The sequence below is a fragment of the Aquila chrysaetos genome, chromosome 23, assembly GCF_900496995.4.
Source record: "Aquila chrysaetos chrysaetos chromosome 23, bAquChr1.4, whole genome shotgun sequence".
In the NCBI taxonomy this organism is placed as follows: domain Eukaryota; kingdom Metazoa; phylum Chordata; class Aves; order Accipitriformes; family Accipitridae; genus Aquila; species Aquila chrysaetos.
Genome location: NC_044026.1, coordinates 4,638,516 through 4,657,290, shown reverse-complemented (window position 1 = coordinate 4,657,290; position 18,775 = coordinate 4,638,516). Strand labels below are relative to the sequence as shown.

General features: G+C 41.2%; 1 protein-coding gene across 5 annotated transcripts in view; it reads left to right on the top strand.

Annotated features, from left to right (window-relative positions):
- The first annotated feature begins 1,489 nt into the window (after positions 1-1,489).
- LOC115334559 (opsin-3-like) overlaps positions 1,490-18,775 on the top strand; it is a 94,612-nt gene continuing 77,326 nt past the window's right edge. For 2 of the 5 annotated variants that reach the window (XM_029998898.1, XM_029998899.1), the window contains exons 1-2: positions 3,127-3,337; positions 8,989-9,765. In XM_029998898.1, coding sequence (XP_029854758.1) covers positions 9,429-9,765 — 337 coding nt within the window. In that variant the 5' untranslated portion in view covers positions 3,127-3,337; positions 8,989-9,428. Of the gene's footprint in view, positions 1,593-3,126; positions 3,338-3,541; positions 3,627-8,448; positions 8,582-8,988; positions 9,766-18,775 lie in introns of those variants that run through there. The other 3 variants (XM_029998896.1, XM_029998897.1, XM_029998895.1) reach the window with 3 other exon arrangements.

Below are 18,775 nucleotides of genomic sequence, written 5' to 3'. Positions count from 1 at the left end.
ACCTCTGTGTGGGTAACTGATCCTAACGATTGTTTCTAGTTAAAGAAAATTGGGTTTGACTCACAAATTCTGTCTTAGTTTACAAGAAATAATCTTCCTCCACACTGTTCAGAAGGCATTTCAAAATCTTCTGATGGTGGTTTTATTATGATGCAATATGGTCTTATCTCTTAATTCCAAACCAGGAATGACTAAATTTTTGTATCTAACCCTAAATTTTAGTAGCTGCTTTCAGAGTCTTGTCATCATATGCTTTGTGCAGAATAAGGAGATTATGAGCAATTTCAATCTTGGACTTGCATCAGCTGTTCTCTCTCCAGACTCACAAACTGTGAAATCTGTGCCATCCAAAACATCTAAATATGGAATTGAGGCCAATGCATTTGTTATCTGCTGCCATTTTTTATAAGTAATCAACTAGTTGGGTTTTAACGAATAGGCTATGAGATACTGTGATAGATCTGAGGATACTTTGGTTTCGCTTCCAGTATTCATTGGTAAATACCACTGCAGTAAGGATTTTAGGAATTATAAATGTTTGCAGCTGTGGACAGACAGAAGGGAAGAGTTTGCCTCCCTTTCCCTTACGGTTTCTCCTTATTTTATCCCTGTCATGCAAAACAAAATAGTTCCACTGTTAACGAAACAACTACTTGGTGAAACCACGTAATGTGCCACCACTCTTTAATATCTCAGGGTATGCACAGCATGTCACTGAGCTAAGCAACCACTCAATGTCATATGTTACGCCAGTGAAATTATGATGACTGATGCAAATTCGAAGTCTTTTTAGTAAAACCAGGGAAAGAGTCAGGAATTTTTTTTTTTCTTTGGAGAACATCAGAATGGATGTTACCCCTAGTGCTAAGCTGGACTAACCAGGTCTTTCTCAAAGAGCAATGGGAAAGTTAGAGACATTATAAATGAGGACACTAAAAGTAGTTCCCATAGGAACATAAGAAAGTAACTTAAAGATCTCTTATGTTCTTTCAAATTTAAGGGCAGCTTCTGAAAGCAGGCTATAACCAGCATATGGACACAATCTCAACTTCACACATGAATCCTCATCCCTCATTTTTCCACCGGGCTTACATGTTGGTGTACACCCAATTCTCCACCTCGCTACGCAACTCCAGCTGCCGCAGCCAGGGAACGGGGGTGGTGAGCTCGTGGGCATTGCTCTGAAGGACAGCAGGGATGCAGCTATTGACCGCTGCTCGGGGGGAACACACCAGCCGGTGGTCTCGGGGTTGTTCACCACTTGATTCATTTACTGTCCCTTCTTCTGTACGATATTAGAGACTTTACTAAAACATAACATTTGTTGGGAAGCAGGAGGTAAGCAGGAAATTCATGGGAGATGCTGGAATTCCCTAGAGACTTTTATTTTTTGTTAAACGAAACAAGGAATTCCAATCAAATGCCCTAATTTAATACCTGAAGCATCACCGGGACCTCAGAATTACAACCCCAGACGAACACCACCCCAGGCACGGCAGCCTGCCCTTCACTGACACACACAGGCAATTAGTAATGCTGCCAAACTGCTCTGAATCATAATCTGTGAAACAAAAGGAGATTCAATGAATCAGGTAGGTAAACCGTCTTGAGATTTGTTTGTGTTGATGAGTTTTTCTGCTGGTACAACCCACTTTTTGAAAACTTCCAAGTTCATAACAGCTAAATGAATTTCAAGCCATTTTTTAACCCAGCTACCTTTAGTAAGTGGTTTCATCTGACTTTGCACCAGGTAATGAAGTACAATTTAACAGCCAGAGAAGCACATTTTCATGCTGCCGAAAAATTATTAGAAGTGTGTGCATTTGGTAACTGTGATTGTTTTTGTAACTAGATGCCATGATGGAGAATTTCAGAGGTACGCATTTTATAAGTGACATTGAAAAAATAACCCTTTATATTTTTATTTTTAATTAGGCATCTCTAAAGGAGGTACACTCCTGATCTCTTTCTGAATGCGACATTAGCACATTATTTTTGCTTTTGCTTTTGTATTCGGGGAGAAGCGGTTATTAGTTTTCAGTGGGGGTCTAATCATCAAAATTGTGATACTGTGTATTTTCTGAAGATGATGGTATTAGATGTATTCCTGATTAATTTCTTCAGGAAATTCTTACTTTATTTAATGAAATAGTTTTACTCAAGCTGAATTTTGGAACAAAATCTTGTTATTAGTACAACAAATAATATCTAGGAGGTCTGCCTTTAGGCTTCCACTGGGAAGAGATTTTATTAAGAGACTCCACAGCATCTTTTTTGCTGGGCTGTTTTTCTATAATGACAGGTGTATTGGTTTGTCTGTCTTTAAGCCAGAGAAGGTGAAAAAGCTGACAGGTGTGATCAGATAAAAGGTTAAATCTAGCTGAGGTAGAATAACATGACTATGATGATCACTTTACAGGCTTTAACTGTGATCTACAAATTTAAAAGACTCTTTTTAGAAGTTCAGCAAGAACCAGAGCTAAGAGATGTTCAACAGAGCAAGCTATACTCCGGAATATTTTTCCTCTAGTGTTTTTATCTGGCAATTCATTCCCCATGGGCTTTTTTTTTCTCCTGTAGAAAGACCAGAGCAGTAGAAGTCTTTAAAAAAGTAGCAGTAGGTAGTAGTAGTAACAGAAAGACACAGTATTACATAGTTTTCAAGCCGTATGCTATTTCTGTGATACACATATTTCTGAAAACACAGATTTCAGCACACAGCAACCATAGTGCTTTTTTGATCTGTAAATGCTTAAAACGTAAAGATACACGTGGAAAATACAGACAAAGCAGAGCGATAAATTACACCCAAGCCATGCCTTCTGGTTTTGACACATTTTTAAACTGCATTCCTGATCTGCTGCCGAACAGGTATTTATAACTGCTTGCTTACCGAAAAAAAAAAAAAAAAAAAAAAAGACTTTTATAGCAATAAGACCCGTGCAAACCTGCGACCAGAGGCGCAGAACCTGGGAGGGGGGAGGCCGGGAGGGGAGCATCCCTGCAGCAGGACAAACTCCCAAAATAGGGGGACACTGAGTGTGTACCCCCCCCCCATCCCCGGCGCCCCCCCTTCATCCCGGCGGGGGCGGCCCGGGCTGCAGCACCGCCCCGCTACGGGCGGAGCGCGGCGGCTGCGGGGAGTCCGCCCGCGGGAGCGGGGCAAAGCATCCCTCGGTGTTATTTCTATTAATTAATTTTTATTTTTTTTTTTTTTATTTAAAGACTCTATTTATTCTCCCCCCACCCAGCCCGAAGTTGGATGTCTTCTCGACCCGCCTGGCAGGGGAGAAGGAGAAGGGAGAGGTGAACCCCCACCGCATCCAACCCGCGGAAAGTAAGCGCCTTGCTGGGCGGAGGGGGATCCGCGGGGGCGGAGGGGGATCCGCGGGGGGGGGATCCGCGGGGGCGGAGGGGGATCCGCGGGGGCGGATGGCCGGACAGCGATCGCTTTCCGCGGCTGCGGAGCGCCGGTCGCGCCTTGGAGATTTGGGGGTGAGGGGGGGTGCAGCCCGGTGGGTGCCGAAGCCGGGGGTCCTGCGTTTCGCAGCTCCTTTGCCGAAGACTTAAGTGGCTTTTTTGGGGGTTGTTTTTCCCCCTTGGGTTGCTCCGGATGCTGGATGCAGGTGGGTTTTTCGTCCAGTTTTCTCTGCTCCCCCCGCCCTGCCCCGCTCCCTCCTAAATAAGTGTGAAAAAAGTTTGCGAAGGAGAAATCGCGAAGGGAGATTGGGTGGCGAGGTTTTGGCTTGACGCAAAGTGGAAGGGTGGGGTAGAGCTGAGGGGGTGCTCGGTGGTCCCGGGGCTGCAGCCAGCAGCATCTCGGCCCTTCTGCACAGCTCGGGAGCGGGTCCGTCTCATTTACTGTTAGCACTGGTGTTTCTGTGCGAAAAAAATTCCTCCTCGCACGCAGGAGGGGGTTGCCTTAACTTTTACAGTGCTATATAAAAGTAGCTTTTCTTTCAAAAGCAATTTTCTCACGCTGTTCCAGCACACTGTTAGAATTTTCCCTCGAGTGAGTGGTATGACTTCAAACATGTCAAATAGGGGTGGACTTCATCCCACGTATTCTGCACTTACGTTGCTCTCGTTTTCCTGTTTGTCTTTTTCATGGGTGTGAATGCCTAAAAGTAAGTCTGTAAGTCTGCATGCGAGAGGTTCTCCCACAGTTTTGGGAGCTGGGAGGTACCTAAACATCTGGAGCCTCCTCTCTGTCGTCTAGATTACTTCTAAAGACCTACCTCTGGGTCTCTTGACATCTCACAGTGTGACTTAGGGTATGGAAAAAATAGTCCAAGAATTTTGTCTTCAGTGTTGCAAAGTTCCCCTCAGTCCCCTCGTCTTTCAACTCTGTTTGAAAAAATTATTTCGGGTGATACCTCTGGTTGTGGTTGCTTGCCCTTAAGAATAATTCAGTTTCTGACTGGGAAAACAAGGTTTAGTGTATAAAAATGTAAAAATATAGTATTCCTGCCGTAATTCTGGCATCAGGTCAAAAAATTGATTCCTCCTTCATAAAATTTCAGCTGGGAATGTCTTTGAAATTGTATGAATATTTTTTAAATTTTAACTTTTCAGTAGAAAGCTATGCTCATAAATGAAGGAAAATCACCATTTAAAATTTGATTTTAATATGAACTCAACAGCAGGCTGATTAAGGCTGTGTGCTTATAAGGTTTTTTTTATAGCTCCTCAATATCACAAGAGAATAACGTAAGTATAATGTAAGGGTAAGGTAAATTTTTTAGCAAAATGATTTCAAAGTTTGATTTTATTTATTTTATGCAATTTTATCAGCTGTTAAATAGTTAAAGTGAATAAAGCATCATCTTTGGCATGTTGCACAACTTTGCAAGGGAAGACGGTAAAGAATCTGCCAATTAAAAATAATGAATGAATTCATTTAAGAAAAAAACCCAAAACAATCCTAAACCCTTAAAGCTAATATGTTCAATAAGTGAGTACATATTTTGGGGCAAAGTGAGAAAAAAAACCCAGCTTCACTGGTGTAGGATACTGCTCAAACTAATGCATGGTGGCAAGTGCAAAAAGAAGCCTTACACTCTCGGTATTAATGTCTGTGTTCCCAGAAGCTGATATAACATCTTTTGAAACCTTTTTTTCCAACAGACTGCTTCAGAGAAAAGTGCAAGCAGTGATGGGTGTCTGTTTTGCTGTATCTTTAGATTACTACTGTCAGAACCAGTTAACAGATGAAGCATTTAATAACTGGTGACGTTAAATGAACTTTTGGCCTGTTTCACCTGGCCATATGTTTTGTATCACTTTAGGTACGTTTTCCATTCCCCATCAAACAAATTCAAGGAGACAAACTGGATGCTCGTTTATTTGTTTTGAATGCAATTGTAGGTTTTATTGTTTTTTTCTTTTTTAAACATTTTTTGAGAAGCAGAATTGGCAGAATTAGATAGAGTCCAGTCCTGCAAGCTCCTGAGTTTGCTAGAAATTAGAAGGGTTCGGGATGTCCTGCTAGATCATGAAGACCTGGGGAGCGCAGTGTCACCTGTAAGACAGGGCTGTCAGAGTTGCAAAGTAAACTCTATTAAACTGAACTCTCTGGAGAAAAAAAAAAAAATCAAGTAAACCTTCGAGCACACAAGTCCATCTTCAGGTGTTTTTCAGCAATAATGTGTATTATTCAGTTAAATGCTAACATGAGGTAAGAATTAGACCATTCTTCAAGGGATTTGTATGGGTGTTTAGAAGCTTTATTGAAATCTGAATTTGGTTTTACTTCATCCAAAGGTGCAAAAAACTTTGCACTGTATACCTGAGCTACTAAGCTCTCTAATAAGAGACTTAGTCCCACACAGCCCAGATCTTCAGCCGTTTTCCTGTGCAGACCCCTGTCTCTTAAGATCACCCCAAACTTTTCAAAGCACATCTTTGTGCGTCCTTTTTGTCATCTTTTGATTTCAAGTGGCCGCATAGCTTCACCTTCACACTGTGTATACTAACTTTTAAAAACATATCTTACACTGAATTGCCAGGGCCTGCTCCTCTTGCCTGGGCGTTAAGGCATCCTTCCCCAGCGCACCAGGGCAGAATTCATCCCACTGGGTAGCGGTCACTGGAGAAATGACCTTGGCACCGGGCTTTGCCTGCATACCTGGTGTCAGACTCCTAAATTTTAGTCAGCTGAATCCCATCCAGGGAGTAAATGTCCTTTTACAAGCACTGTAAATATGAACTCTAAATATGTCTTTAAAAATGTAGGATGTATGTGACTGTGTATAAAAGAGCTACATTTTATTATTTATATTTTGAGCTTAATAGAGATACATATATAAAGTTGGTCATATTTGCTAAGGGGATTATAACCTTTGGCTTTCTCTAACACCAAGGCTGCAATGCTTTAACAATAACATTACTCAGACCTTTTGTCTGTGATTATTCTGGTGAAGTTAATTCCCACATAGAAACATTTCTGGTGGCATACTATAGTCTTTGCTACAGATTATCTAGGTGTAACCAGTTCAGCTTGGAAAAACAAATTGCATCTGTAACTGAAATTAATCTGCATGTAAATCAGACTTAAGTCTCTTCAGATTTTGAAGCCAGATTCTGCAATATGCTTTGCAGAAGGGAGAAGCAGATAGAACTGACCTTAGTTGCATTCCTCAGTAAACAGTCACGTGCAAACAGATTAGGCAAAACTGTCTTTGAAATGATGGAAAAAGAATAGATTAGTTTGGTAGACGCTAGGGTGTAAACGGAATTATTAAAAAAAAAAATCTACAAATTATTAATTACTGAGTTTATTTCACTGTTGCTGTGGTTTAACCTCAGCCAGCAACTAAGCACCACACAGCTGCTCACTCACTGCCCCCCCATCCAGTGGGATGGAAGAGAGAATTGGAAAAAAAGGTGAAACTCGTGGGTTGAGATAAGAACAGTTTACTAGAACAGAAAGGAAAAAATTTATAATAATAACAATAATAAAATGACAATAATAATAATTAAAGGATTGGAATATACAAAACAAGTGATGCACAATGCAATTGCTCACCATTCACCAACCGATGCCCAGTTAGTTCCTGAGCAGCAATCCCCCAGGCCAGCTCCCCCCAGTTTATATACTGGGCATGACGTCCCATGGTGTGGAATACCCCTTTGGCCAGTTTGGGTCAGCTGTCCTGGCTGTGTCCCCTCCCAACTCCTTGTGCCCCTCCAGCCTTCTTGCTGGCTGGGCACGAGAAGCTGAAAAATCCTTGACTTGGTCTAAACCCTACTGAGCACCAACTGGAAACATCAGTGTGTTATCAACATTCTTCTACTGAACCCAAACCATAACACTATACCAGCTACTAGACAGAAAATTAACTCTAGCCCAGCCAAAACCAGGACAACTGTACGTTTTCTTTTCCTGTGAATTCTTTCTTCCTTCTGAAGTTCTCCTTCAGCACAATGCCACCATGCTTTTCTCCTACCAAAAAAAAAAAAAAAAGCACAGCTGTTTGCCTTTTCAGTCACACAGTTAGTGACTGGGAAACACTCAGCATCATTATTTTTTAATGAGTTGTTCTTTCATTTGTGTTTTGTTCCACTAAACTTTAACTCTGTTCCTTTAAACACAATTATGAGTAAATTTAAAGTGTATCGATGGTTAGTCCCAGTTAGTTTCCTTCTATAACCTGCAACGAGAATTGGACAGGGGATAATTTTTTTTTTTCCAAAATGGTAGAAAGAGGATTTCAAATGTTCTTTCTCTAAGATATGCCACCTGAGACTCTTACCAATCTAAATTACCGTGTATCTCCTAAGTGGGGGAAAAAAGCAGAACGCATCAGCATTTCAGATTGTGAGTGACCTAAAAGTAGAAGGTTTGCAAAGTGTACATAATTTACTCATCACAAGAGGAAGTAAAGACAGACTGTATACATCAGGGTTCAAAACCACTGCAGCAATGAGACATATTTAGCACAGTGACTTTGTGAAAGTAAGGAAATAGTAAGAAGAAATACTTGCTATAAACATTCACTATGACACAAGGATATGGTAAAAGGAAAAAACCAAACAATCTCTCCGTCTTCAGTAATCTCTGAACTCTCATCTTTCCAGTTGGTTAACACATCTTTTCCTATGAGACAATTTCCAAAAAGCAGTGGTTAGGAGTAATACAGAAGATGCTCCATTTTGAAATGCGTGTAATCATTCTAGGAGTACATGACTCTGAAAGAAAAGTTTTCATACTTTTTAATTCAGGCTATAAGTATATACATATATATATATCTCTCCATCTCTGTTCTTATAGAAATGTCTGGGCAGAATTTGCCTGCAACCATGCAGAAGGCTGGCTAAGCAGTTACGCATCCACATTAAGCACCCTGCTATTGCTTCACGACAGACACACACATTGTAGTCGCTGCTTGTGGATATACAAGTTCATGTGTGCGGTGGGAGGGAGATGTGAGGCTTTGGCTGTTTGGCTGCTTTATAAATAATGAAGGAGAACATCTGTCCACTGGTAAATGTGGGAGAAGTGAACTTGATATCACAGCTCTGCCAACCTTTGTAAGCACATGAGAGCTTCAGGGACTGCGCTCGAAATTAGTCTTTCTGGGTAAGGAAATTCTTTCTCCTTCTCCTAAAATTTTCATCATTTTAATTAAGGTCTGGCCAAGACTGAAGTTTTGCTTGGTGTGGATTGACTCGATGTGGAGGAAGATACAGTTCTTCCTCTGGGAAGCCGCTGCAAAAGATATGTCTTAACATACATTTTCTCACCTGAGGAACTTTGCTAGGAAGGTGCAAATAACTTTCTTCAGGCTAAACTGTGAGCGAGGAAAAAAAACTGTTTAGAACAAAGAAATGTCCGCAAACTGATTTTTCTGTTGAAAATCAGAGAGAAAACTGGAAAGACTGAGAAATACTTGTTACAGCTCAAAAAGGGAGGAACTGTTATAAAATTAGGTACCTACTTTGGTCTTGGTATGGAAAAGGTTGTTTTGTTTTCTTCTCTATTTTCAGAAGGACACCCACTGTCAGAGGAAACAACGGTAGCTGCCCTTTGACAGAAGGGCTGCCCATTTGCTCTGAAGGAAGAGACCATGCTGAAGCACTTTTTTAAGACATCTTCCATTCTGAGCCTCAAAAAAAGATCATCTAACATGATCCTGGGTTTAACTAACTAAGATGAATTTGAGGTGATCGTTTGCTTGGTTTTGCCGTCCTGGAGTTAGCTGCAGAGCTGAGCGCTGGGAAGGCACAGTGCAAGAAAACACTCCTGTGCTGCAATACAGTATTTACGCCTGCGTAACCACCCAAGAGGTGTCTCAGCTGGGTGAAGATCGCAAGAATCCTGAGATGATTTGACCTGTAATGGAGGGACGCTTCTGGGAAACTGCTGGAGGACTTCAGCACAGGGCATCTGCTGTCTCTGCCCTCATCTGTCCCTGTCAAAGTCCGAAATGAACCACTCTTGGACTTACAACCTGAGCTTTGGTGCACCTACAGATCCTGTTGAGCCAAGGGCTGGACTCTCACGAAATGGGCACACAGTAGTGGCTGTTTTTCTTGGATTTATCTTGTTTTTTGGTTTCTTGAATAACTTGATTGTCCTCATCCTCTTCTGCAAGTTTAAAACCCTCCGTAACCCAGTCAACATGCTCCTCCTGAACATCAGTATCAGCGACATGCTAGTGTGCATCTCCGGCACTACCCTCAGTTTTGCATCTAACATCCACGGCAAATGGATTGGAGGGGAGCATGGTTGTAGGTGGTATGGCTTTGTCAATTCCTGCTTTGGTAAGGCTTCAATGATAATTCTCTTATCCTATTCTGTTTAACGTTGGTACGTGAAGGAACTTGATGAGCTAGCTGATCGCTGCTCAGTGGTAAATAGGAGAATCCTTTTATTGCCTTGTTATGGTCAAACACAAGTGAAATGGATGGTTTAAAACATTTTCACAACAGACTATGAAAGAATAGCACAGATCTGATAAGTATTTCCTAACGTATCCCATTTTTTGAAATGACTTGTTTTTAAGAGCTAAAAACGGCATCTAGAAAGAGGCAAGCCACTGGAAGGAGCTTGTCTAAGTGTATGGACATATATAATACTTCCCTCTTTTTCAGGAAAATCTGTGCCAACACTAAACTACAGGCCCCTCAGTGCTGCTTCTGTCATGAACAAAGCCTCCTGAAAGTATTCCATTTACCATTTGTAATTATCTATCAATCTATAATATGAACTCCCTCATGTCCCAGATAATGACAGTTTTCATCATTAGATGCTTTTTGTTCTCCCCCGAAGCAAAATCTTTATTTTAAAATTACATACTTGCAGATTCAATAGCAAATTAAGTCATAGGAATAGATTTGTTGGAAAGAGTCAGTGTGCATCAAAGTCGCGGTAAAACAGTGTTCAGCATTCTTCTCCTGTCCAGACAAAACTTTCCTGCAGCCAGCTTTTGCGCTGCTAGATTTAAGTGTTTTAACTGAAAATTATTTTAATTATTAAATAAGATAAAGGAGAAAGTCCCGTCGCCTTAAGAATTACATCACCAAGCAGTGACCCTTTCTGCATTTATTCCTACATTCAAAAAAAGGGTCCACCAAAGCATAAACTGGCCTGTGGGTGCACATCTAGACGTGATCCTTATCTCACCCAGACTGGGGGACCTGGCCCAGCTCCCTCTCGTTTTGGAGCCTCCAGGTCCCCAGGCCAGGACCGAGGCATCCCTGGCTCTTCTCCCAGCCCGGAGCTGCGGTCCGCCTCGGGCAGGCACGTTTTCTACCTGAATTATAAGCTCTCGCTATTTCCAGTGGTGTGGTTGCCGGTACCCTTCCCTTCCTCAGACGTGTGCTCCGGGGATGAGAGTTCACTCAGCCTAGCAGCTTCCCGTGGGAAACTGCTGCTCTGCCCAAAGCGAGCTCTCAGGACTTAGCAGTGTTTTGTAATATAAAAGCACTGACTTTGGCCATCCAAAAATAGACCCCATTATCAACAGTACCTCGGCTTGTTTTCACCGGCTGGTTTGGGTTTGGTCTGTGCAGAGCAGAACGACGTGTCTTTGCTTTCCACACTTCATTTCCATTTTTGTGAATTTTATGAATTGCAGTATTTCAGTAACTAGTCTTCTCAGGGAGAAAGAGGTTAGGACTGGGTTGTCTCCATCCTTTGATTTAACCTCCTTTTTATTATTTAGGGGTGGGATGGGAGAATAACATTTGAAGGGAGGGGAGAAAAAAGGTACTTGTGTAAGGGATTAGAACAAAAGTATGCCCTTCAAGCCTGCTTCTGTCGGGATACCTGTGTGTTACCATCCTGGGAACTGTGGAATTAAACCAGCAAATGGGTAAGTTTCTCCTGGGGTGACTTGCTTATGGGATAATTCTAAGTCAGATGTTTTCTATACATCGGATGGATGGCAAGAGTGCAGATTTCTGTGCTATTCTGATAGCTGTGTTCATGTGAGAGTTTCTGGTATAATTCTTAAAAGTGATTAGATCATCAAGGAACAAGCAAGCAAAGAAAACCACAAAACCCAGAATGCCGAAGGTGACCTCAGCTCCTCTGAGTGGTGTTGGTGCTGTCAGCAGGGTGTCCCAGGCAGCCTAAATGCAGGTCGTTACTGAACTGTGCACACGGAAACTTCTCGGGACAGTGTTGAAAAAATTCTTTTGCAATTCTTTTCTCGAAGTCTTGCAGCGCTCACAACATTTTTTCTTTCACTAGTGTGTATAAAGGGCATACTGAAGAAGTTTGCTTGCAGGGTTATAATTAAAAAATGTTCACTGGAAAATAACATAAGTAAAAGCAAATAAGAGTAGGAAGTTGCCTAACATTTATAAGTCTCTATGGATAGATTGTATCTGCCAATAAATACCATTATTCATCAGTTTTTTTGAATTTTTGTACTCCGAAGTGTTCTAAAAAAGAGTTACTGTAGGTGTGCAGTGTGTTGATAGCTTTTCTAGGACTTCATAGCACTTGAAAACAAAATGCTTAGGTATACAATATTTTTTTTTTCTTTTTTGCATTCAGTGTGTGCTGTAAACATCACAGACTGAACAAGGATCCATTGAATGGAATGGTATTGGGGTTTTTTTGACTATTGGAAAGTGACATGAGAGAGTTGTGAGCTTTTTATTGAGACTTGCAGGTATTATTGCTCAAAGAAAAAAAATAGCATCTTATTCATTGCATGATTATTTTCCTTGTCTTCTGTGGACTTTGGAAAAATTGTATAAAACTTATCAAAGTGATTCAGAAACTCAAGAGGTGGAAAATCAAGTATATTCTGTGTCATAAACTGGTGGCTTAAGACCTCACTGATTGGTGCAGTGCAGTTATGGAGGATAAGGAAGCTTTTTGTCAGCAGGAGGATTTTTTGACACCTATGTAGTCCAGTTTAAATCATAGCCTTTGGCCCGATCACTGTGACTACCTTGTGAGTGGCAAAGCTGATTAGATTTATAAACATATATGCAAAAGCCACAAAGACCACAAAATACTGTATGAGGCTATGGTGTAAAAGAAGCATGTAAGAACACAGAAATGGCAAAATAGGCTGGCAGGAGAACATTTCTTTGTGTTATTTACACTTTTTTGCAATCCCTTAGCTATTCCTAAAAAAAATTATATACTTCCTATTCGATAAAAATTAGGTTACCCTCCTTTGTGCCTCATGTCTGATTTTGGCCCATCAAGGCTAAGAGGAACGGTCCTAATGCTCGGGGTCCAGCATAGAGATGTGTAGTAGGAAAGGTAATTAAGAACTGAAGTTCAACATCAAGCTTTGTAAGAATAAACCCTTCAGTATTCTTATCTGTTCCTTTTTTTTTCTCATGGGATAGATCCTATCCTACTAGGATAAACGTCAGTATAGGGCCAGGATGTCGGATGATGTTACAGTAAGCTCACTGGCTTCAGTAGAATTGCACTCTCTTGTACCAAATGAAGGCATGTACCTTTTTTTTTTAAACTGCAGTATTTTCCTAAATCATGAAGAAATTTTAAGTGGGCAACTAATCCTCATGACTTGGTGGGTATTTGATGATGAGTAGAACACACCTAAGCCAACTTCAAACTGTTAAAATATTTTTAAATGCTATTCTTTCTAAAGAGGCTTCTGAGAAGGACCGTATTTTAGTGGTTTGGTTTTTTCTTTCCCTCCCACTTCATTTTGTGATGCTATGAAAACCTCCTTCTTCCTGTTTAAAACCAAATTGAGAGTGAAGGTATTATCCCCCAGGTCTGTGGCCTGGATGAAACCTGAGCCAGTGAAAGTAGGAAGCTGAGATTTGTTTCAAATGTAAATGCATGGTGAGAGACCACTCTTTTTTTCTCTAAAGTGTCTTATCATTTTTAAAATCACGTAACTGTTGCCCTGGGAGGTCATCTGGAAAGCAGATCTGATTCTCCTCCCAGCAATATCGACAGCGGAATGTACATCGATGTCGCTTACTGTGGAATCGAGCTGTAAGTTCTGTACTGGGCAATCCATTGCCTACCCCAGGCACTTAAAAACCATGACCCAAGAACGAGCACCAGGGGGTTACCATGGGCACAATGGAAAAAAATATGGACAAAGTGTAGGTGTTTGGTTTATTTACTTGCTGCTTTCCACACGTCTGCTTTGTGATTTCAAACCATTCACGGAAAGCAGAAGTTTTAGAAGCTAATGGGAAGTGCAGATGCTGATCAATAAGCATGTAATGGAGATTTTAAGGAGAACATTAAATGTCATGAGACCCGCTATGGAAGTGTAAGAGTTGTTGGGTCTTGATCTTGGGGACCATTAGAGATGGAGCTAGAGGAAGAACAGCATGGGCTGTTCCCAGCGTGAATGATTTTACCCTGGTGCTTGTGCATGTTTGCAGCTCTGTCAAGTAGGTCACAGCAGTGGAAACTGCACATGTCGCTGAGTTGGGGAAATGGATGGATTTGCTAAATTTGCTCCCATTACCCACCACTTAGCCACGGTTTCACAGGCTCATGGTTATAGATTTAAGCAAACATGGAAAGGGACACAGGGACAGGATGCATTTTCCCAGCTGAACTCTGAGTAAACTTTGTAAGCAAGCTGAAATAAGAACCGTTACATCTATCGTGAAATGATTAAGCATTAGATATTAATTTAGGAAAAATACATTATTTAGTAACACACTCCCATAGAGACCATATATACACAAAGTGATATGCCATCCTAAGATGAAGTTTGTCATGCAGCTTTGACCATCTCACACGTAATCTCTCCAGTGCCTTATTAAACCCTTCAAATCTCTGGACAGATAAAAACTTTCAGAAACATTAATCTTTTCCCAAGATACTTGCACTAATGTAGACTGCCCAAACATGTAGGACAGGAAGAATTTGGGCTCCGATGACTTCTGGAGTTCATTTTCAGAATTGCTACTTTATGCCATGCCACATCAGGATTAAATATTAAATAGATTAATACATATGGGAAAGATGAAGTGCTCTCTGGCTCAGGAACTCTAACACTAGATTCTAACTCTGGAAAATTTTCAAGGCACATCACTAGCAGGGATATTTTTGTGACCGTTGAACTCTTAGCTCGTGCTTTCAGGTGTCTGCTGGTTGTTTTCTCTTCCTCAACCTTTATGGTAGTTAAAATAGCTGGCAGTTTGCCTGAGAAGTTGATTCCAATCTTTCATTTTAGAAAACGAATTCAGATTAGTGCTGTGGAAGTGAACATCACTATGCAAGAGGACACAGAGAAGCCTGTGCCATGTGAAAGCTGCGTGATTCGAGGCCGTGTCTTCCCCCACGGTGTCCTGTCTGTCCTGGATGCAGAGGGCTGCGTTCTTAAACCTGTTCTAACCAAAGTAAGGCATGTATATGTGTCCTTATGTCCTTTGATAAACCAAGGTCGTATCTAAATAAGGACTCGAAAACAAATCTTTTTAGAAACCCCACAGTACTAAACTATATGGGTAGATAATCTTTTCAGTCACATTAAAGCAGTTATTGATTTATTCCTTTGTAAACTGCCAGAGAACACGCTGAATGAGAAACGGAGCTGCTCATGATTTTGTTTTAAAGTTCAGCTGCCTTGTGACCTTAAACAAATAATTTTCTTCTTAATCTTTTACCTTGATTTTATATGCTGTGGCTTAGATTCACTGCACTAAACTAAGGTGCTTAAATTTAGAGTACAGACTTCTAACCTATTGGAAATGCTCTGCTTATGAGATGCAGTCGATACCCCAGGTGAAATGAATGGCTCTTCTGTGAGAAGACACATTTATTTCCAGGAGTAAAGACATAATCTCCCTTGGCTTGATCCTGCAACAGCTCAAGCCTGAAGTTTTCTGAGCCCTGATAGAGCAAGTACTCACCTCCTAGTGCAAAACCACCCTCAGCAGCCCCTCACCTGCCCACTGAACAGGGATAGCTCCTTCTCCAGTGGGCTTGAGATGGTATTAAAAGTGATATTTCTGTACATAGAGCTGGTAGCAAGCACAACTAATCAGTAATGTTTAGGAAAATGTAGTTCTGCATCAGGCCCCAAAACTGTTCGCTGTTTGAAGCGCACAGACTCTGTTATGCCTGCAGTCAGCATGACCCATGCAAGCTTTCCTAGGTAGTTGTTCTGTATCAGAAATACTCCGCTGGTTCAAAGAGAGGGGGAAAAAAAGGGGTCTGACTAATGGGAATAGGTCAAAGGTGCTTACAGTTCCTTCATCTAAAAAAGGACAAATGTTGTCATTACCCAGGGGGCTTTACTTATTTTAATACAGTGTTACAGCTGATGGTTTGCCCTGATATGCGTTAGATTGTATAGTAAATGGAAACACAAAAGTACTTATTCAGGAGATATGTAATCTAAATTCCTCTTTGGCATCCCCTCTCTAGGGAAACTGAAGTTAGCCTGCTATTCTTTTTGTTTAAATAATTAATCAATGAGGTAGTGGTATATTATTAAATACACTTCTGAGGGTCATATTTACATGGAAAAATGAAATGCTGAACCCCTTAGAGACAGATGGGAATCATCTGACTAAACCCAGACGTTTTCCAGTCCCCCAGGCTGCTTTTATAATCAATAGAAAAACAAATTTGTACTGCCAGCATGCAAATTGTCTGACGTATTTGAGATATTCTCTTCAGGGTGATATGAGCTATGTCCTACAAGTGCCCCTTTATCTCCACCATCTATGAAGGGAGCCCAAGCTCAGGGGTAGATATTTACTCTGCACCTCCCTGGAGTCATGAGATGACCATCACAAATAAGGTGCTTATTGCTCCTTTTATCTTTCTTTCATTTTCTTACTTTTGCTTATAATTCCCTCCCCACTTCAGTGTCCTCTTCCTGGATGTTGGGTTTATTTCTTAGGCTATTTCTAGTTCCTATAGGTATTAAACACTGTACAATGTTGAAATCACTTGGAATAGTTGTCCAAGAGTGGGTATTTGGAAGACATCTGTTGTGTTTCCATGAAGAGGTGCCCAAGTCCTCTTTCAGAGCTTGAGGTCCCACATTCATCATGTAGGGAAAATGCTGTCCGCTCTTCTTACAGATAATTTATAGAGCACAAGTACTGGGCTTCTGTGCTCAATTGAAGTGCTTGAAACTGGGAGTCAGCTTAGGCAAAAGTTTTGAAAAACCTGACAAAGAAGGAATCATGCCATGCAGAGAAAGTGGAAACGGAAGACCTAATGTCATGCTTTGAATGTTATTCCTTAAATCAGAGACTTCATTCTGGTAGGTGCTTTAACGCTGGTTTAGGATAAGAGAAGGTTTTGCCTTCCTTACAGCACAGCATCGCCTAAGGTCTCATTCAATTTTCCCATGTTTTTAAGGCATCACAGACCATGGGTGTTGATGCTAACGGTGTGAGGTCGGATCCTGCGGTGTGCGGTTGGTGTCTGCATCACCAGGCATGGTTGCTTCTCCCTCCCCTGGTCTGGGCAGCCCCAGCCGAGCCCCGTCTCCACACCATACTCAGTGGGACTGTGGGGTGCTCCAGAACCCCCCCACTCCCTCCTCCTCACCCCCCCCAGCTTTCAGCACAGCAGAAATTCGAGCACGTGGCTCAAACAGGAGCTGGGGTGTGCTCCGAACAGGTCGCTGATCCCTCGGTGCCCTCAGCTTGCACCAGCAGCCACGTGTAGGTTGACTCATCGTGTTTTCCCTTGGCTGCCATCCTTAACATTTTCTACTGTGTTTTGGTGTATGATAATCTAAAGCCTATTTTCCTAATGCCTGACCAAAAGAAAACAGCAAAAATTATGCAGAGATATCAACAGTGAAGGGTGGACAGCAGCTTGTGTACGTGTCCCTGGAAAGAGGGGCAGAAGGACAGAAGAATTCTGTAAGGAAATTGATAATTCCTTTGGCATTTTCGTGCATAGGTAGCTGTCCGTGTGTTGCTAATTTATGGTCTGTAAAAAATGTTCTGCCCATGCCCCAAGTGTGTTTCTGTGCACGTGCAAGTGGCTGCCAATTTCTGCCAGTGTTTGATGCTCCCTTATTGAGCAGCCATGCTTGCCGCTCAGTTGCATATTTTTGGCTCTGAGACATCGCTCTAGGTTATGGCCACGTGTTGCAGAACGCTAAGGACTTTATGCAAGGAGGTAGACAAATAACATCACTTTACACAGAGACCTGGAATAGGAGCTTAAAGGCAAAGACCACATCGGATTTCTTGTAAAATTATCCTGACGGTGGATTGAGTCTAAAAGGTCATGGCTGTAAGTTGTGTTGGAGATGATGGAAGAGCATTTCTGTCAGCAGGTAAGTTTAATCATTTGCAGTTACATTTGCAGGCCCTTTTCCCTAATCCTGGGTCACGGCATTAAGATAGGCAACGCTATGCCTGATGTCGGTTTTCTATTCCTTTAAGGAAAAAGCAGAAACCAGCTGTGCCAGTAGTCAGGCCGCACACATGTGAAGAAATATGTTATTAAAATGCAGCTGGCTTTCTGGTCCCTCAGTGGGTAAAATGAAATAAACTAGAACCCAGTAAATAAGCAATATTCAATCCAAAAAACTATATTAGAGAGCAATGGACTTTGCTTGAGAAAGGCTATTAAATAGAATATTCTATTTAATAGCCTATGTGTTTAATAATCTCTAGTAACTCCTAAAACCATGTGCGTGCTGACACACCTGAACAGAATTCGGTAATTTTTTTGAAAACTTTTAAACTTCATTTGTAGTCTCTGAAGTATACTAGAGAGAGGATATTATCTCTGCCTATTTAAATCCAAGTTATATATCTACTGGCTTTTTCTTAACTGATTACAGTCATTTTCTATGTCCATTTCTTTTTAGGAAGCATTTAAGCAGAATGCTATATCTTCCAGTCTAGTAAGCAAATGAATACTTACAGGCTTTTCAGTGATAAAAGGGATACAGGGCCATTGGCATAGTTCCAAGTAATGACACAATAATAGGTAATAACTATCAATTTCATTTTTTGCCCTTTTTCTCAGCTGTGGCCAATACTTCATATTTAAAGTAATCCCTAAAGGGTTTTTGGTTTGGGTTTTTTTTTTCTGTTTGTGCGTCTGCCACTTTTCTGATTAGAAATGTCTATTAAGATGAGAAAATAATCTGCAGTAGTTTGTTAAAAGAAACATAAGTTTCTTTGAAACATAAGTTTATGGAAATGTAAGTTTCTTTGAAAGCTGGAGCTATCCTGCTTATATTTGTGTTTTTGTAGGTATCAACAGTAGCTGAGAAACGGTTTCTGAAACCAGAGTAAATGTCTAACAAGTTAATAAACCACAGCCTCTATTGATTTGGAGACCACTTATTGTTTCTGTTGATTTCACAGCTAA